At 36.2% G+C, this 19,751-nt stretch overlaps 2 protein-coding genes and 1 long non-coding RNA gene across 6 annotated transcripts; 1 reads left to right on the top strand and 2 right to left on the bottom strand.

The window, feature by feature from the left end:
• Positions 1–5,553: 5,553 nt before the first annotated feature.
• LOC148920196 (protein FAR1-RELATED SEQUENCE 9-like) lies at positions 5,554–6,240 on the bottom strand. The gene has a single exon (XM_089044563.1). It carries the CDS (start codon positions 6,238–6,240, stop codon positions 5,554–5,556), a length of 687 nt encoding a protein of 228 aa, XP_088900689.1.
• A 2-nt stretch (positions 6,241–6,242) lies between these two features.
• LOC148920195 (protein FAR1-RELATED SEQUENCE 5-like) lies at positions 6,243–6,914 on the bottom strand. Its single transcript, XM_089044562.1, has one exon. The coding sequence runs from the start codon at positions 6,912–6,914 to the stop codon at positions 6,243–6,245; it is 672 nt and encodes a 223-aa protein (XP_088900688.1).
• A 762-nt stretch (positions 6,915–7,676) lies between these two features.
• LOC148920194 (uncharacterized) lies at positions 7,677–10,106 on the top strand. Of its 4 annotated transcripts, none has more exons than XR_016124316.1 (6): positions 7,677–7,956; positions 8,167–8,286; positions 8,732–8,842; positions 9,340–9,442; positions 9,534–9,642; positions 9,724–10,106. It is a non-coding gene; the product is annotated as an uncharacterized LOC148920194 (long non-coding RNA). The 4 variants fall into 4 exon arrangements; XR_016124315.1 differs by having other exon boundaries at positions 7,679–7,956; positions 8,217–8,286; positions 8,716–8,842; XR_016124314.1 differs by having other exon boundaries at positions 7,683–7,956; positions 8,217–8,286.
• Positions 10,107–19,751: the final 9,645 nt, after the last annotated feature.

Genomic DNA, 19,751 nt, shown 5'->3' with positions numbered 1-19,751 from the left:
AATGGGGAATAAGAACCAGCAATTCCCCATTTCAGAACACATAGTGAAACCATAGCACCCAAAACCATCCAAAACATATGCACGCAAGCTACAAAGGTCTATGGAACAGAAACGTCTACAAACCTGTACTGAAATTGGATCTTAAAAGTGTACAACATTACCATAAACCGACCTTCAATTAAAACATTAAACAAAAGGTAATCTTCCCCTGTAAATAAAAACAAACAAAACCCAAAACACAGTTTAATACCCATATCATACCATGGATATTTAATTATTAAATCCAACAGGTCTCCCTACGGAGTTTGCGCTCAAGCACAGCTCCCTCTTCCATTTGCAGTGGTTCACAGCAGTTCCAGGTAGATACCTTGTCGAGTAGTTGCCCTCCTAGCCCCATTGGAATTTGAAAAACCACTCCCGATTACCCTCACAGTTAACGCAGGTAAGAAAAAAAGTTGTGGGAGCAGTAAACTTTACAAGAGTTGGAGGAGTCACCACACCGGAAATGGTATACCTCATCAGTCGATTAAAAAATGATGCCCTGCATGCTTGCATGTCAATTTGCTTCATTTTGCTTAGATGGCACAACCATTCCATCGCATCCTGTTCGCCCTCCGTAGGGTTCACCAGCCCTAGCAAGCCAACAATATAGGAGGATTCCATACGCCCTGCCTTAGCCACCAACCGGAAGTTGTTGACAGCCTCATCATATTTCAATATGAAGAATTGAGTTACAGTTTCTCTGTAAATGATTTCTGGATTTTTGTGTTCCTAGCAGTTTTGCAAGAACTCAACAATTTTCTCTTGATCAAAGCCGTACCATTCAGGATGCCACTGGTACTTCTGTACAAACACGGTTCGCCAAACCTTAGGATCATTCAGCATTTGTTGAAATAACTTGCATGTCCCCGCCATGTTGTACATATCTTCATAGGAGTGCTTTGAAACCAACAGCAGCACCTTAAACCATGCTTCGGCTGGGATGTCCATCTGGGTTGTTGGAGAAGAGGGAGTGCAAAAGGTATGTGTACAGTTGATGAAGGGCGTGTCTGGACAAATGAGGAAGAAATGTATATATTGGAACGAACCGTCGTCACCTAAACTATGGAGGAAGACAACTTCGGGTTTAGATCATGTATTATTGGCTTCGTTTCCCAACCGTGTGGATCAAACGACAGTTCACACACCTCGATGATCCAGGTTTTGGCGGTAAATTGGTCTTCTCGCGGCTCCATGCCTAGGCGTGTTCGCATTTATGATACTAGTACTACTAATCAACGTCAGCAGTCAAAATATTAAATTTTATGATAATGATTATGCAAATATCACATCGCTACTTATGGAGGTAAACTTCGTTGCATGTGAATAATTTAACACCCAAGTATGAAACAAAATATCATATCAACGCACGATCAACAGTACAGAAAATGAAAGCACTGTTTATGACATCACCAATTATGAAGGTAATTTGAATTCAACATGAGCAAGTAAACATTTTTTTTTTTTTCTAAAATATGATACTAAATATGAACTCATATCACCAGTAAAAAAACAAAAAAATGTGATTGTGGTACTTATAATGCAGATATCACATCACAAGTTGTGAAGGTAACTTACATTTGAACATGACCAACTCAACAGTTTCATCTTCACAAATATGACACTAAATACAAAGGGTAAAGAATTTGAAAATATCGTATGTGATACAAATAATGCAAATATGACATCACCAGTTCTCAAGGTAACTAAAGTTGCAGCTCCCCACTCGAAGTCAACATTGGCATTTTGGTGGGTAAAATAAAAAGGGGGACTAATCTATAAATACCAATGTAAGAGTATTTTATCTCCCATTGCACCTCCACTTGCTCCAAAGAAGCCTAAACTCAGAATGGGTTCCCCTACAAAAATCACCCCATACTTATAACAACTCCAGCAAAAAATGCAGAGCCTTTGTCACAGAGGAATAATAAAGCTGAAGATGTTGCTGATGGAGCTGCGAAATCCATAAACTTTTCATCTAAGGACCATGATGATGTAGCTCGGATCGGCAAGATGAGGTATGATGCGTTGATCATGGAAATCAAACACCTGAAGATACGTCTAAGATGGTATAAAGAAACATTGGGGAAGGAGAAAAAGAAAGCGAAATTCCACCTTCGATTAGTCCAAAGAATGAAACTGAGGGTTTGGCTTGCGAAAGGAAAAAGTGTTGAAGGTTGATGCTTGAATGAGTCTGTGCAGATGAGGGAACCAGAAGCACGCAAAGGGTTTGACCTGTTCTGCGAGTTTGCAAGATGTGTTGTCCCAAGCTACAACTGGGATGGGATCGCCATGGAGTAAACCGTCCCTGGATAAAGTTCATTTTGGGGGTTGTAAGTATTTTGTTCGGAACAAATGTGTGGTTCTTTTTTAGTACGTTTTTTGGCATTTTGTGTGGGCTCCTGAAGGTGTAAAAACTGTGGTTTGAAGTTTTCATATTTCTTTGGTAATGTATCCAACTCTAAGACGTGAAGGACAAGTGTAAGCAAATGGGGAAACTATTTTCAGTTTTTAAGCGTACTTCTGTCTCATAAATTGTTGTGCTTTTATGAAGTTTGTTTATATTATTTTCTGATCACATATTTCTTTGTGTTATTTTATAACGCCTAAAAGGCATGGAATAGAAACAACAGAGGTGGATTTGTTGATAATCCAGGTATTTATGTTGCATAGTAATCAGGTAATGGAGGGTTGGCTTTATATCGTTCGTTTATGTCGATACTCTGTATGTTCATAGCATATTTAATCTATGAGGTAAATGCTCTTGTGTGTTTCCATTTTGGGTCATTTGAATAAAATAATGCAGCTATGCAGAAAAATATATTAGTAAATACAGTGCTGAATAAATTTATTTCGAAGTCTGCTTTTGTTTCCCCCTTTTTTAAGTAATTGGGTGAGTTTTGAGGTTTGAGCATTTATTTGATCACTTATATGGTAGCTAATTATGTTCGTAACTTGGCATTTTAGAGGTTTGCTTATTGGTTTCAAATATATAATTTTACCAATGAAATAACAAGAACCATATTGTGTCTGTCAATTGAAAGGAGAAAATATATAAATATTTTTCCGAACAATTATATATGAAGCAAATGAAACTGATACTTGTGTTCTTATAAATTAGATAATGAACATTAAGGAAGCACACTTCTAATTTTTGCAAAATATAATGTTACAGTTAAAAGGAAAGCAAGTTATCACCACATTCCAAAAATGGAGTGTACACTATGTATTGTCACATCAGATGAAATTAAGTACGAAATTAAGTTTTCATAATCACTTTGGATGATTTATAGCTTCCCCCAGTGTTGTAACGGTACAAGGAGCTGGAAGCAATTTTCCGGGCAATTTTCCGATCTTTCTCCTATTTATTACAATTTTTAAATCATTTTGCATTACAAAATTTAAAACATAAAGAAATAACACACATGGCAACAGCTGACCGCATCCCCCTTCAGTATGGGCACACGTGTACGCCAGTGGCCATTGCCACATCCGTCCTTTCCGTGTGAATTTAAATGAATATTGCTATTTTCTTACAAAATTCATAACTAAATATACAAAATTGGGGAAAAAATTTCGCAAATTGCTACGAACTCATTCAAACATGATAAATCAAAATTCAAGTGTGCGCTAACATTTTTACTAATGATGTGAGGCTCCTGTGATTAACTAAATCAAATACTCTGATTACTTAATATATATATATATATATTAAAGTGATGGGACAAAAGGAGAAAAAACAAAATGGAAAACTTCCTTACATAATATATAAACGTTGTTTTATGCCCATGGGCTACTCATGCCTTTCATCTCTCTTTTCTTCTTTCCACTTGTCTTGTTTGCATACAAACCTTCAGCCGAATCCCCCAATCTGATGATTTTCTCAACATGTCTGCCAGTTCAAGCGGCAAAGCAAATGAGGCGGACTCCGATGGCTCGTAGGAATATGCCTCTGATTATCCAAGGTCCCCACCACCACCGCTGCCGCTTCCAACCTCCTCCGCAAGCGAGGGGGACTCCGATGATCCCGCTGTGGAAATAAATGATATGGAGAACAAACTGGAACACAACTCTTCCTTGGTCCATTATTGGACCCAAAAGTGTGTCGGAGCTAAGCAGAAGTTGGCTTATTTGACTCGGCAAGTTAACAAAGCCCGTTACCGAAAAGAGAAGCAGAGAATTCGTGCCCAAAGAAGAAAGCACACAGCAGAGGATTTGCATATGATAGAGGAGGATGCTACGTACGAATCTTTGAGCATCCACAAAGGAGGCGACAACCAAGGTCAGGCAATGTCTGTGGCTTTCAACCAAGGTTTTGAGAAATTCCGACGGTTCGCTGCAGATGTCCACAAAGATATTGTGGGATGCCATAACCCCGTCTGCTGCACAAGAAATCATCTCCAGCGGTGCACACCAACAGAGCAAGGCCACCAACCAGCAAAAGGCAACGATAATGACTGGTGATAGCTATATCAATCCGTACGCAATCCCTTAGCAGTTGTTTGTTTTTGTTAATGCCCGATCTAGGTTAGTGTTTAAATGTGTATGCCCGATCTGGGTTAGTGTTTAAATGTGAATGCCCAATCTGGGTTAGTGTTTAAATGTGAATGCCCGATCATGCTTACTGTTTTCATGTTAATGCCCGATCATGCTTACATGTAGCTTATTATTTCGTTTTACACTGCTATCAAACCTAGATTTCAATCACAGTTTGATCACTAACTTCCGGATTAGAAGCGTTCATTTCGTAATAGTGCTCACATTTTTTTGTTTAATTCATTGTCGGTGGGGAGACAATTTGTTTCAAGATTCTCTGACATAGATATTCGTTGGGTGAGACTTTACAGAGACATAGTGATTGTTTCAAGATTCTCTTAATGACACATAGTCATGGTTTCAAGATTCCCTTCGATCTTTTCAAATTCATTGCAACCATTGCAAATTTGTGTACAAAACCCCTTGTATGATTACCCCAAACTCGTTCTCCTTCAAACAAGGGCTTCAGGTTCTGAAAATCCCAAACCCCAGAGGACATCCGGGACATCAACCTTTCAATAAAAGATGGATCCGAAACTTCAAGTTACGCATTGAAAGCATGGTGCCGTTCAAGACCAAAAAATATGTAAATCGGTATCAATAAATGTTAAAATTCCGGTACCATAAATGGAATCAAACTCTTCCAGATAGTTATGTATTTAATAATAAACCATAGTTCGTATCAATGGACATGAGGAATTTACCTAAGATTCACTAACGCTTCCAGATACTTTCAAAAACATGTAAATAAGTATCAATAAGTGCTCAAACTACGAGACCATACATGGAATCAAACTCTTGCATATATGACTTAGTCATAGTAAGTTCACTGTCCTACGTGCTCTGAGTGGGCTGCAAATTCTCACCAACAGGACCACCAAGTTTTGTGTCAGAAGATGAAGAGCTGCCACATCGGAAAAAAAATAATAATAAACATCAACAACATAAATTTCAAAGAACAATATAACACATATTCACTTATGGGCTCGCAAGTTTTGGACAAGTCCGTCTATCATGATCAGTCTTCCTACATTCAGTGCACCGACGTTTATGTCGTTGCACTGCCTTCTCTTTTTCTCCTTTAACTCTTTTCACATGCCCTTTTACTTTCACTCGATGTGGATCTTTGATTCTGAGTTGGGGATAACTAGTTCCGACATCTCTATTGGGTTCTTCGACATGAGCTCTTGATGACACCAACGTTGTTAGCTTCCCACGAATGTCCTCAAAAGATTTTTCCAGCAACTCAAAACCTTCATCACACAGCAAAGCCGAATCAATCAACTCACTTGCAACTTTGCAAACTTTCACTCTCTTAACCAAAAGCAAACCATCAACGCAATCGTTAACTTCTTTGTGATTCTTATCATATATTACACCGCTTTTCGCACTTTGAAGCCATTTTTTCAATATGTACTTGTCTGGCAAGTGCTCAACCTGCTTCATTCTTAAGAATGCTAGGATGTGTTGGCACGGAATATCCCAAAATTCAAAACCTTTGCAGTTGCAATAAGCTTTATCGGCATCTTTATCATGCACAAGCTCCTTCATCCATGTCACCCCCGGATTTACCCGCTCACTCACTTTGTATATGCAGTGCGTCTCATCTTCGTCTACAAGTTCGAACAAGCATAAAAGACTTCTGAAGTCTTCCCTCTCAAACATTTCTAGAATTTCCCGATGTAAATGCGTCCCATTTGATGTTGCATTGGTGTTTGAAATGGCAGTGGAGGTTTTTCATTGTAATCAACATGATCAGCCATTAACTCCTTGTGTCTTTGTGAAGCAAGAGCTCTCTCAAAACGTACAATGAATTCCATCAATGTATTTTTCCGGTTAATATATTGTTTGAAAAATGAATGACAGCTTTTGGCCCGTTGACTACTTGACATCCAAGCCGAAAACACATGTTTTACATATGATGGAACCCAATTCTCCCGCATAGCATGAATTGAGCACATCCACGCATGGTCTTGCAGCCCATTGTTTGTGACGATTTTCTCCCATTTCGCATCAAATTCTTCTTTCTTGTCCATATCCCATATGCATTTGTTCATTTCCGAAAAACATTCTCCAATGCCGGGTTTCTCTGTAAACTTATTCAAGATATGCCATATGCAATATCTATGGAATGTTGTCGAGAGAGTTACAGCAATTGCCTTTGACATGGCTGCATCTTGATCAGTGATGATCATTTTGGGTGGCTCACCCGGCATGGCTTTCTTGAATTCCTTTAACAACCATACAAATGAATCCGTGGTTTCACTAGTTAGGAATGCACAACCGAACAACACTGTCAGCCGATGGTTATTAACGCCTAACAAAGGCGCAAAGACCATCCCATAGTGGTTCGTGTTGAACGTCGTATCAAATACCACCACATCTCCAAAAAAAACCCATACAAATGGTATATCACGACTTAAACTAAAAAGGTGTCGCCGTGTAATTTAATTACCACGTCATCTGCATCGGATTTGTTTCAAACGATGACGTTATTTTTTACAACGTCTGTTGTAATAATGGAACATGCATTAAACGTCACCTATACTTCCTTTAGATGTCGTCTGTAATGTAAGACGACGGTTTTTGACATAATTATGTCGTTGGAATGTTATTACACGTCGGTTACGCAATTTATTTATTTTAATTATGAAAACCTCAACAAATTTTCAGGGAAAAAAATGATGTATATTATAGACAAAATTTGTACATTATATAAAAATGTCAAGTGTTCTAAAAATCCTCTACTCCATATGAAGGCAAACAAACTCTGCCCATTCTTTCCTGACTTCATCAATGGCTGCTTGGGGGTATGGCGCTTGATCTTTTCCCTTCGCAACACTACAAGAAAAATACCATATAACAACATGAATATAACAACGTGCGTTTAATGGGAGTTGTAAAATATACTTTTAACAACGTGCTTTTAAATGTGCGTTGCCTAATTTTTTTTTTTTACAACATGCAGAAACTGTGTGTTGTTAAACGGGTATTTTACAACACACACAAGCGCGTTGCAAGTTTCACTGAAATCTACAACGTGGCTAGTACGTTGTGAAATTTTTATACGAAGTGACAACAAAGTTTATGCGGGAAATTTTTTCACGAACTCCCTCCTCTTTTTTTTTGGACAGAGTAAACTCCCCCTGAGTAAACTTGGTATTTTTTTTTTTAATTTATGAAAACCAAGTTCAAATTGAGAAACCCATTCAGCCTTAAGCCCTCGTGCTCTCTCCTCCTTTTCCACCCCTCTCCCCTTCTCCCACCTCCCCCCTTTATCACTGCTTTGGTTTTCAGCCTATCCCTCTCAAACACCTCTTTCTCTCCCTTATTTTATTGCTATTTCATCTGTTCTGGGAAGCCCAAGCAAAGGAAGCATATGTAAGGCCCCATCCTTCTTTTCTATGGCTAACGAAAATTATAATTAACTTTTAATTTTAAATTTTTGGTTATTCTCTTTTGATTTTCAACTTCCTAGGTTATTTTTGGGGTCCAATTTTGGTTTTGATTGTTATGAAGGATTTAGGGTTTGGATTGGGTTTCCAAAAGCTATTCTTTGAATTGCTCTGTGTAATATTTGTCAATCCATAGGATTTCGATTTAGGATTTGGGCATTCACAATTCCTTCCATTTGATTTAAGGCTGAAGACACCACTCTAGCAAGTCGCTCTACTCGTGAAGGAATCTACTTCAAATTCTGTTACATATATGGTATTCCTTTTCTTCTTTCAGTCTATTTTCTTCATTTTCTTGTGTTTTATTTTCATTTTCTTTAAAGTATTGGCATGTACTGCTGTTTCTTTTCAACCTAGCTAAATCCAATCTTTCTATGAATTTCTCTACAATCTCTTTCTAATTTGTTATTTTTATTGTTACAGTTCCCTTTTTGGGGATGTTAGTTTGAATCTCTCTATTTTTAGTTGGTACTTCACATTCTTACTTGAATCTCATTGGAAACTCTAATGGAACCACTAGTTTTAAATTTCCCTATGTGTTCATTTGGTTATGAACTTTCATTTTGTTTTTAGTTTTGGATTCATTCTTTATTTTGTTTGGAATTTGGAACACTGATTTCTAATTATGAAACATCTCTCTATTAAAATAACTTCATTAACTCCATGAAATCTGATTTGGGGCTAGGGGGTCTTGTTTGTAGATGCTGTTTTGAAGGAGATGAAAAGAGAAGAGGAAATTGAAAAGCAAACAAAGGAGATTACTCCACCAAAGTTAAAGAATATGCCCTCTCACGCCACAGTACCCTCAAGAGGTTTGAACTTTTAACTTATATTTTGAGTTTTAGTTTCCAATCTTTGTTAATAATTTGTGCAGGCTTATAGTTTCCATTTCTATGTAGATGAATTTATAGGCAAGGTGAGGATTCTAAATTAGGTTCCAATCTTTTTCCTTTTTCCTACAATTTTGTTCTTGAAGATTTGTTGGCTTTGTGCAAATGGAGAACAAGTTTAATTTTGAAACCCCACACATCAATTGATTAAGCTAGTCTCTCTCCCACTTTGACACATGCACACAAGCACATTTTGTTTTTGTTGAGTTTCTTTGTTCGAGGGAATTTTTGGACTTGGTGGATTATGTGGAGTTACATATGCAATTATGTTTATTTTTTTCTTTTTCCACCATCATTTCTGGACTTGATGGAATCTGATAGATCAGATAAAAGATGAGGGTTAAATGCTCATAAATTACTGCACTGTTTTTATCTTTTTTTACCTAATCCTACATTATTTTGCTCATGTAAAATTGCAGGCGAATTCTATATGGTTATACATTGTGCCTGAGGGGATGAGAAAATTAATGAACTACATCAAGCACAAGTATGGCAACCCTCCAGTCATTACCACTGAAAATGGTAATCTTTTTAGAGCCAAATGGAAGGGAGGGAAAACAAAAAGGAGTTCATTTTCAGGAGCTAATCTTCTTCTTATTCATTATTTTTACAGGCATGGATGACCCAAGTAGCCCATTCATTTCCCTTAAGGATGCTCTAATGGATGTGAAAAGGATCAAATACCACCATGGCTATCTAACAAATTTTCTAGCTTCAATCAAGTATTAACCATCTTTACTTAATCCATGAATTAAGTTTGAGGTCCAAAAGCTGATATATATTGTTCTGTTTTGGTAATGCAGAGAAGATGGCTGCAATGTGAAAGGTTATTTTGCATGCTCTCTGCTGGATAATTGGGAGTGGGCGGCTATTGGTAAAAGGGGAGCTCGTTGGATTATGTGGAGTTTGTTGATATTGGTAAAAGTCAAAGAACTACAAAGGAGAAGCTTGAGTGTACCTTATTTGGTGATGATGAAGGTATACATGTGTATAAATATGTAGAACTTGACTTGTAGGATAATCATGTGTATAAATTTGGTTAGGGTTTACTCTTGTAATTAGGCATGCAGTTAGCTGCTCTAGATTACTTTCTTTTTTTTTTTCTAGATTTTATTTTGTTTTATTGTACCTCTGATATTGTATGCTTTTGAATAATATTAATAAGCAATTGATATCGTTTTTTGTTGATGTAATGGCAAAAAAAACAAAAACAAAAACAAAACTGATTATGTATTTTTCATTCACTAAGGTGATTAAAATGATCAGAGTGACTACAACAATTGAAAATAATTATAAAACAGTACTATTTAATATCACAACGTGCAAAGATTGTTGTTAAAACGTTAACAACAACGTGCGTATAAACGTTGTCAATCAGGTATTCAACAACACGCTAAACACGTTGTTGTAAGCCTCTTCCACAACATGCGCGTGTTGCCTATAATGGTGCTGACAACGAGCGTTGATATCAACGACAACATGCAAGGCCTGTTGTCGAAAGACCTGGATCTTTTAACGATATTGGCTTCAATAACGTGCGCCATATGTTGTTGATACCCTTCAACAACGCACAATGCGCGTTGTTAAATGACTTTTTTCTTGTAGTGCAAACTGCAAGCCATAAACAATGATTATTAAACTTTATAAATAAACAGAAATTCAATCACATACGACGCTATTTTTCATAACCGACGTAGTTGATAATACAAAAAACCACATAAAATAAATCTGAAAATTTTCTTCTTACCGTCTTCTCAAACTCCAGGGAAGGATCCATGATGATGTCTCTCACGAAGCGCATGACATAATAGCTATATTCTACACTGCTTGGTTGCTTTGGTGTGCCTGGTAGAGTTTTCCAAATGGTTACTTTACAGCCTTGTCTGCCTATGTGTGAATTATACATTTTGATAGCACTGCTCAGTATGCACAAAATTAATATAAAGGTTAAACAGTTTTATACGCAGTGCATGCATCATACAAACAAAATCATGTTAAGGAGACTAACCCTGGATTGTAAGGCATCATGAAAATCTGTTCACCATCTGTCTTTTGAAGTCGATTGGCTACCAAACGTGATCTCTCAGTTAATGACCCAGCGTTGGCACTAACTTGAGCAGGGTCGATAAAGCCAACCATGTTCAACATATTTGCAGCTTTCAAATTACCAAATAGGCACCTAAATATATATATGAAATGATCACATGACATTTTTTTTTCAACAGAAAGGAGAGTGTGAAATAAATATTTGATAAGGACAAACCTCATATATACTGCAACCACAGTATCCCTAATTTCTTACATGCCTGCAAATTGTGTAATATCTTTATGCAAGACGAAGGTACTATGATCTTCACCAAACACCTCCTTCTCAATCAGGGGCGGATCTTAAGCCAGGGCAGGGTAGGCTACCGCCTACCCAAAAATATTTCACTAAAAAAAAACCTATATATAAGCTATGTAATTGATATCCATTCCATGTGTTGGTATACACTCTTGCCTACCCAATCCATATAAAACCCACAGCACAAGCCCACTCAAACTTTAAAAAACTGAAGAAAAAAAATTATAACTAGCCAGCCCATGTTATGAATGGCCCAGTCAAACTTTAATAAAAGAAAGAATATAACTTAAGCAGCCACATAGTGGCTGTGCGGTCTAATTCAGACAGTCGAGAGAGCTTCTTCTCCACACAAGTCTTGACTATGCTGTGCAATCGTGGACACTGAACAGTTGAACTTCTTATTCTTAGCTCAACATTGGATCCTCGTAATTCCTTCAAATCATTCAATATTGGGCATCTATGTAAACTTGCTGAGAAATTCTATCCTGCTGATTTCAGTGCAAGTGACTTAAAAGGTTTGGAAATTGAGTTGAGGTATTTTCAGAATGATATGCATCGCCTTCCCTGCTTTAAGGACCTCACCACTCTTCCTTAGTTATGTCAACAATTGGTGGAAACAACTTTGGCAGAAAACTACCATTTGCTTTACAGATTGATTCGGTTGGTGTTGACTCTTCCTGTTTCTACAGCAACAACGGAACGAGCTTTTTCATATATGAGAATTATTAAGAATAGACTTCGAAGCACCATAGCTGATGAATTCCTTGCTGATTGCATGATTCTCCACATTGAAAGAGAGTTTGCTAATAGTATCGATAATGAAAAGATAATTGAAGAATTTAAGATTTCTAAGCCTCGTAGGGTACAATTTTAGATTAAAATAGTTTAGTTTTTGTGTTGCATTGCATTTACTTCTTGTTTTTTTGTTAAGCTTTTATTTATGTATAGATATGCATATTTGAGGGTAAGGCTCATTACGTCCCCCCTGACTATGTGTATCTTTTTATTTTTATCAATAAAATTCACTCGTACCGTCGAGTTTTTAAGGTAAGTTTCGCCTACCTGACTTTTGAATCCTGGATCTGCCACTGTTCTCAATTGTAAAGGTCATAATCTTCTCCTGAGGCTTTAGTGTCATTTCCACATAACGACAAAGGGATTGTAAAGAAGATGGCACCTCTAGCTTTGAATAATCAACTACTTCAAAATTATATTTAAAGAAATAAAGCAAAATAAAATGACGTGGTAATTCAATAAACACGACATTTTAAAGAAAACAACATCGTCTTATAGCAATTTAAACGTCGGTAACAAAACACTGTCGTGGTGAATAATTTATTACGTCATAGAAAACAAATTCCGACGTCTAATTAAAATGCAAAATTCATAGATAATGAATTTACCACAATTTCCTTTTCTCCACCACTGGATTTCTGTTTTAATAAATAAAGAGAGATATAAAAGAAAGCTTGTACAACAATTTAAAAATTCAATTAAAAACAAAACTGTTGTGGAAATTTAAAACAAACGGTTTAAAGAAAATATCGACGTCTGAAATTTGAAAAACAAATAAAAAAGGTAAAGTTATGAGAATTTACCTTTTCATCTTGCTTTTCATCTTTCTTTTCTTCATCTTGCTTTTCTAAATCCCTAGATTTCTGTTTTAAGAAATAAAGAAATATATATATATAAGACAGATTGTACAAAAAGTATAAAAAAATAAATTAAAACGTCGTGGTAAGGCATAACATAAGACGGTATGTAAGAATTACGGACGTCATAAAATCATTAAACAATGGTAAATAATAAACATCGTCGGATTTATCTATTACGTCGGTAAGGACTAAAACCGTCATCTAAATCACCATTTCAAAAATAACAACGTCTATTGGCATGTAAAACAAGTAAACTAAATACGATGTGGTATTTAAACCAAAACGACGGTTTATTAATAAAATCGTCGTGGTATGTATTTCAAACGACGATTTTATTAACAATAATGACGTCTAATAGCTTTTTAAAAAAACAGAAAATTCAAAGTTCAGAGATGTTACCCTTTCATCCTGCTTTTCCCCATTCTTGGCAGTATCATCCTCAAAATGTAGGGATCTCCCAGAGCAGCTTGCTTTGTCCAACATTGGATTTTTGGGACTTTGGTTTTGACAGGGGCTAGTTTTCGGTTTAAGCATGCTTGGATCAAAATTGGGGATGAGTTGGGAAATCTGACTCAGAATGTTTTCCCTCTTAGCCTCTACCAATTGCTTGGTTCTAGCCTCCATCTTTAAAGTCTCTTCTTGAAGGACAAGTCTTACACTTTCCTTTAATTGATCGGCAAACTTTACCCTCTGTTGTCTAGATAAATTGAAGTATTACCTAGGGGAAATCCCAGCACCTACCCTTCTAACTCTCCCTGGATGATCGGGACCCAAAGCGATTGTCAACACATCATTCTTGCCGAATCTGATAAGTAAGACGCCTTGAGACTTGTTTTTGCAATTCATCCTAAAACAAAGATATATAAAAAAGTCAGCACAAGAAAACACACGACGGTTATTTATAAAAAAAACAACGTATTATATAATTTCACACAACGCAATAACATAGCAATCAACGTCACATAACTAATGACATGGTTAGTAGTTTCACACGACACCATAAATAAACCACCAACGTCTTATTCCATATTCAAACCTGTAACGACGTTTTTTTAAAACATTTGAACGTAGTAATATTATTCACACGATGCAAAAATATAACAGAAGACATAATAAGAATTATCACGGCAATACACAGTTTAATAAAAATTTAAAACAGAGTGAGTAGGCTTACAATTAATTTTGCTTTCTCTGCCACCTTTGGATCCGGGATGTTACCATGTTTGTCTTGTCTAGTTTTCTTCCAGAAGGTAGATCGATCAATTTCTACCCCGGGCATGGTTTCCTCCAATTGATCCTCCAAACCAGCATATCCTTTTCGAGACAATCGATGATTGTACTCAAGTTTCTCCCTCCTCTGTAATTGTTCAAAATGCACAGACACAAATTCTTCGGATAACCTTGAAGCTACAAAGGCATCCCATACTGCTTTCTCTATGAATTTATATAGTTCAGGGGGTTGGCTTAATTTCTCCCTCTCCTTGATGAATGGAAGGATATAATGCCTCGTTAGTGTAGACTTGAAATCCTTCCATTTCTTGGCAGCAGAAGATAACACCAATTTCTTGCCCCCTTGACCTACCACAAAAGCCATGTCAACGGTTTCCCAAATCTGCTCTTTTATATCATTAGGGATTTCAGCCCATTTCTTGTCCACAAGTGGGACTCTGGAGCGTGCCAACACACCAATGTAGGACTGCATCTCAGTATGTGCAGGGCCACATGCTTTCCCCCTTTGATTGTACTCAACAACTGGCTTAATTTTCTGATATTTTCTCTTCACAACACGAGGCATTGTGCTTATACCTCGACCTGACTTTGGCTCCTCAGAATATGTTGTCGTGTTTCCTGGTTCTGTCTCAGCAGATGAAATAAACTTCATCTTCTTCAAGGACTTGTCTTGAGGATTTACCAATCTAAGCTCCTTACCTAATTTTTTTTTCGAGCCAGAGTCCTTACTTTGGTCTTGAGAAACCATGGTTACAGACAAATCAAACCTGCAAGTGAAAATATTTCAGGAAAAAATTAAGAAAACAAACGACGGTTATTTATAAAACACGACGTATGATAACATTTCACACGACGCAATAACATAACATCAAACGTAATATATTTTTAAAACGATGGTACTTAAACAACGACGTGGTTAATACATTAAAATGACGTTAATATTAAACCACCGACGTCTTATAATATAATTACAAAAAACAGAGAAGTGATTCCAGATTCAGACATTCAGGTGAAAATATTTTAGATTTTCATTTCAAACAACGACGTTTTTTAAAAATTCTGGACGTAGTACTTCTATTCACACGACATAACAATATAACAGAAGACGTAATAAGACTTTATTACGGCGATATTTATATTCCTTCGTGATATTAAAATTCAAACGACGTTAATATTAATTTAACATCGTGGTATGAAAATTCACACGACGTAAATAATAAGATACCGTCGTCTATATAAGATGGAAAACAAAAACAGTGAAGTTGTTCCAAACCCTTCTTTCTTTTTCTTTGTATTTTATCAAATTAGGAAAAACAAAGACTGTCATTTTAAAAACAAAGATTGTTCAAAGAAATCAAACCTGCAATGAATATATCTTTGACAATCAAATAAAAAAACGACTGTCATTTTAAAAACAACTTAGAACAACTTTCAGACGACGCTAGGATGACTGACGAACCGTCATGGTCTATAAATCCAACCACGTAAATAAGAAGCTACCGTCGTCTTATTTAGTTGAGGTAGTTGTGTTCAAAGTTGGAAACTTTCCCTCTTTGTCTGTATATTTTATCAAACTTGGAAAGAATTAAAATGATTTTGGCCAAAAAAAAGATAAAAAGATTTTCAAAACAAAAACCGTATGAGCATGCAAAACAGCAACAAAAATAGTGAGAAATGCTTACCTTTTGCGTGCAATGAAAGCTTTCTCTCGGAGTTTGGTGTTTAAGTTCAGAGACGATGACGAAGACGAGAGTAAGGACGATGAGATACACCGACAGATTGCTCGAGAAGGAAAAAAGCGAAAAGTTTTCTCTCGGAGCTTGAAATTTTTCTCGGGTTTGGAAACAGTGCAAGTGTAAGTCAGGTAGACGAAAAGTTGAATATATTCACATACCGTTTCATAAAACGACGCGATTAATAGAAAGCTCCCTAGTATTACATATTAGACGTCGGTATATGTTTCCACCGCCCTAGTAAATTTTTTTAACGACCCTTAGTTTTCATAAAATGCCGTGTTTATATATAATTCCACGACGATATTATCTTCAATGTCAGTTTTTTCATATAGCGTCGTGGTTAATTATGTTTATACGACCTCAATTTATTGTTAACCGACGTCTATGTTTAAGTTGTACACATTGTTGATTTATATTTTCTGATCAGTAGATATTTGCCTTTTAAATATTGCTCCTATTAAATATTGATATGTGGCTGTGCAAGAGCTTGAGAACAAGAGGAAGGAGAGGGCCCAGCTTGGCAATAGTTCTTTCTGATAGATATTAAGAAAGGTATTACCAAAATAAAAGAAAAATTAATTAATTTTAAAAAGCAATAAATATAAGACGGCGGTTTACAGAGAAGGCAGACGTATCAATAGAAAAAATACGACGGTAATTTGAACTTAAGACGTGGTAAATAAATACGACAGTAGTGTTGTAGGTACCGTCGTAGTACACTCCAAAATAATAAGTCGATAAATTAATCTCTCGCGTCATGGTACATAGATTTAACACGTCGTCTTTTTGTAACATACCGACGTGGATGTTATAATTAAACAGCGTTTTGTGTGTAAGGACCGCCGTGTGTTTTTTTTAAAAACAACGATGGTTTTTTAATAACCGACGTTGTTTGTATGTTTAATACGTCCTACTTTTTTAGTAACCAACGTGGATATGGAATTTTTTGTATAAATTGAGATTTTTTCCACGATTTCTTTCAGTTTCAGTTTTCAATTAGGGTTCCAATTTCTTCTTGCCCTCTGTCTCACCTCTTAGGAGGCAATTGTTTGGATGTTGGTGTGTATGTATGTTTGTGTATCTGATTCACAAATATACACACATCACCAACATTCAAAAAATTGCCTCTCTGAATGCAAATCTGTTGTTGCCGTCGTCAAATTTTAGAGGCAAATTTTTGGATGTTGATGTGTGTGTATTTGTGTCTCATTTGAGACACAAATACACATACATCATCAATCTCTAAAATATTGTCTCTCTGAATGCAAATCTGTGGCTGCCGTCGTCAAATTTTAGAGGTAATTGCTTGGATGTTTATGTGTGTATGCGTTTGTGTAGATACACAAACACACACACATCATCAACTTCCAAAAAATTGCCTTTCTAAATGAAAATCTGTGGCTGCCGTCGTCAAATTTTAGAGGCAAATTTTTGGATGTTGATGTGTATGTGCCTTCGTGTGTTTCAAAGACACGAAGACACATACATCATCAACCTCTAAAATATTGCCTTTATATGGTCCGATTATGATGAGGAACAGAGTTCCATCTGGTAAGATTTCTTAACTCTTGGGATCTCATATCTAATTCTGTCTACTGTTTTCTATATAAATCGTCGTGGCTATTCTCAATTCTTGATATTATGTTGATCCACAGACGTAGGAGGACAAAATTCAAGAAATTTTTTTTATTTTTTTTTAAATTACAATTAAGACGATGGTTTAGATATAAGGTCGGACGTATAAAGTTAATAAATACAACGTATAACTTGGATCTCAGAAAAATCTATTATGTTGGCGGTTTTCTATATAAACTGTCGTGGTTATTCTCAATTCTTGTCATTAAGTTGGTCTACTGTCGTAGGATACCAAAATCCAAGAAATAAATAGTAAAAAATAATGTAATTAAGACGACCGTTTAGGTATAAGGGTAGACGTATAAAGTGAATAAATACGACGGTAATTTTAACTTCACAGCTTAGTAAATTTTATTACACGACATTAATTGAACAAACCAACGTGGTTAGAGTTAAAGACACCGTCGTAGTATGGAACATGAAATAAGTCGATAAAATTATATTTTACGTCGTTGTACATGTATTTAAGACAGCGGTATTTTGTAATATACCGCCGTGGATTCTTTTGAAATTATGCGACGCCGGATACGAAAACATGGTCGTGGTTATTTCGGAGAAAAGATGGCGGTTGTTTCTTTAAACCGTCGTCTTTACTTTCTACATCGGTGGATTCATACCTTCTGCCGTTGTTTGTTGGCTCCGAGTTTACTCTATAGAAAAAAAAATTTCAATAAGACGTCACGTTTTAAAATAGGTGTGTCGTGTTTTAAAAACAACCATTGGATTCCCTTTTTTTTAGGTGTAAGTTATTCTTACACGGCGGTTTTATAAAACCGTCGTCTTTTCAAAAATAACAACGGTTTTCCGTTAAACCGTCATTTTTTTCTGGTCGTCTTTTTCACTTTTTGTAGTAGTGAGAATCAAAAGAATATGTTGAATGCATTGAAATCTAACTTGGAATGCTTGTGGTTGATTACGAAACCCTAGACCTTCATCATTGTTTTTCAACCTTAAAATTTAACCTTTTTATTCTCAATTGCTTTGATTAATTTGTTGTTTTTTCATAAACTTTCACAAGAGGAATCTCTACAAATTCACTTACGTATCGGTTAGAATTAATTTAGGTATTCAAATATTAAATTAATTAGAATCCAGGTGGGAACGATACTTGGACTTGTCAAACGTTATACTACATCATTCTTGTGCACTTGTAAGGGCAGACCAATGGCCTACGTGGTTGCCATGTGTCCTTGGGGCATAATGTACTCTGTAGCACCCTTCACAGGATGAAGGCACTCTATGGCCAAAGGCATTTTATGGGCTTCTTTGGCCTATTGGGCTTATTGGGCTTTGTGGTCTGAAGAGTCTGGTCATATATGGTATAACAAGATCAATTTGTTAAAGGGCTATTCCTTGGTAGGAACTTGTTTTTGAGGACTTCTATGTGAGAACACCGTTGGATTTAATCTAATGGCTCAGAAAAAGCAATTCTAAGTGAATCTGTTGTGCTAGAATTTGACCCTCAATTTGTTCTGTCTCCTCTCTCCTCCCAAACTTTTTCGGAAAATGTTTCTTTCCGACGTGGGCGCCATTTTTTTCCGCATTGTTGTCTCTGCCCTTGAATGTTGATATTTTAGCCCCAAAATTATATTTAAAAACTTAAAGCAATCAGCTTTACCTTTCCAGATGACTTTTCAATCTCCATGAACTACATCCCTCTTGTTAGTACGAAATTCGTATTGGCATTTCCTAGACTTTAGTATAGGGTGAAAATTAGTTTGTGAGGAATTGTTATTGAACGCTTTGTCACTACTCTTTCAACCCCACACTTCCGAGGCATGCCCTGACCATATGAGAATCTTGACATCAGGTAAATCATGACATAATCACGCATTCATTATAGGATTCCTAGTTGGAGTTATTTTCACTCAAGTATTTTTATGTTAATCTTATTTCTAATAAGATTAGATTTTATCTCTTGAGATTACTTTCCTAGTTCAACTCTATTTTAATTGAAGTTAAATTATTATCTTTTCCTATTGTGACTCTGCACGTTGCTTACCTCTTAGTTAATTTGGTTTAAAGAGAGGCGTCATTACTTTGAGTCCAAGGTGAATCAAATCTCTTATTGATGACAGGTTGTGGTGCAATAGGAAGTTTAATATTCGTGGCCTATTGGGTTTCTCTCCCATCCCATGAGAGAGAACAAGTCTTGTATAAAAGATCATGTGCCATTCTTTTATTTGAAGAGCTTTTGAGATATTTGTTTTGAGCATATAGAATTCTAAGAA

The sequence above is a fragment of the Prunus mume genome, linkage group LG2, assembly GCF_029339155.1.
Source record: "Prunus mume cultivar Tortuosa linkage group LG2, ASM2933915v1, whole genome shotgun sequence".
Taxonomy (NCBI): Eukaryota; Viridiplantae; Streptophyta; class Magnoliopsida; order Rosales; family Rosaceae; genus Prunus; species Prunus mume.
The sequence above is the reverse complement of the archived record's forward strand: the minus strand, read 5'-3'. Positions and strand labels throughout refer to the sequence as shown.

What these genes read in the sequence shown, in the direction of transcription:
- LOC148920196 (XM_089044563.1), bottom strand. Translation starts at nt 6,240, where the DNA reads ATGTTTGAGAGGGAAGACTTCAGAAGTCTTTTATGCTTGTTCGAACTT.
- LOC148920195 (XM_089044562.1), bottom strand. Translation starts at nt 6,914, where the DNA reads ATGGTCTTTGCGCCTTTGTTAGGCGTTAATAACCATCGGCTGACAGTG.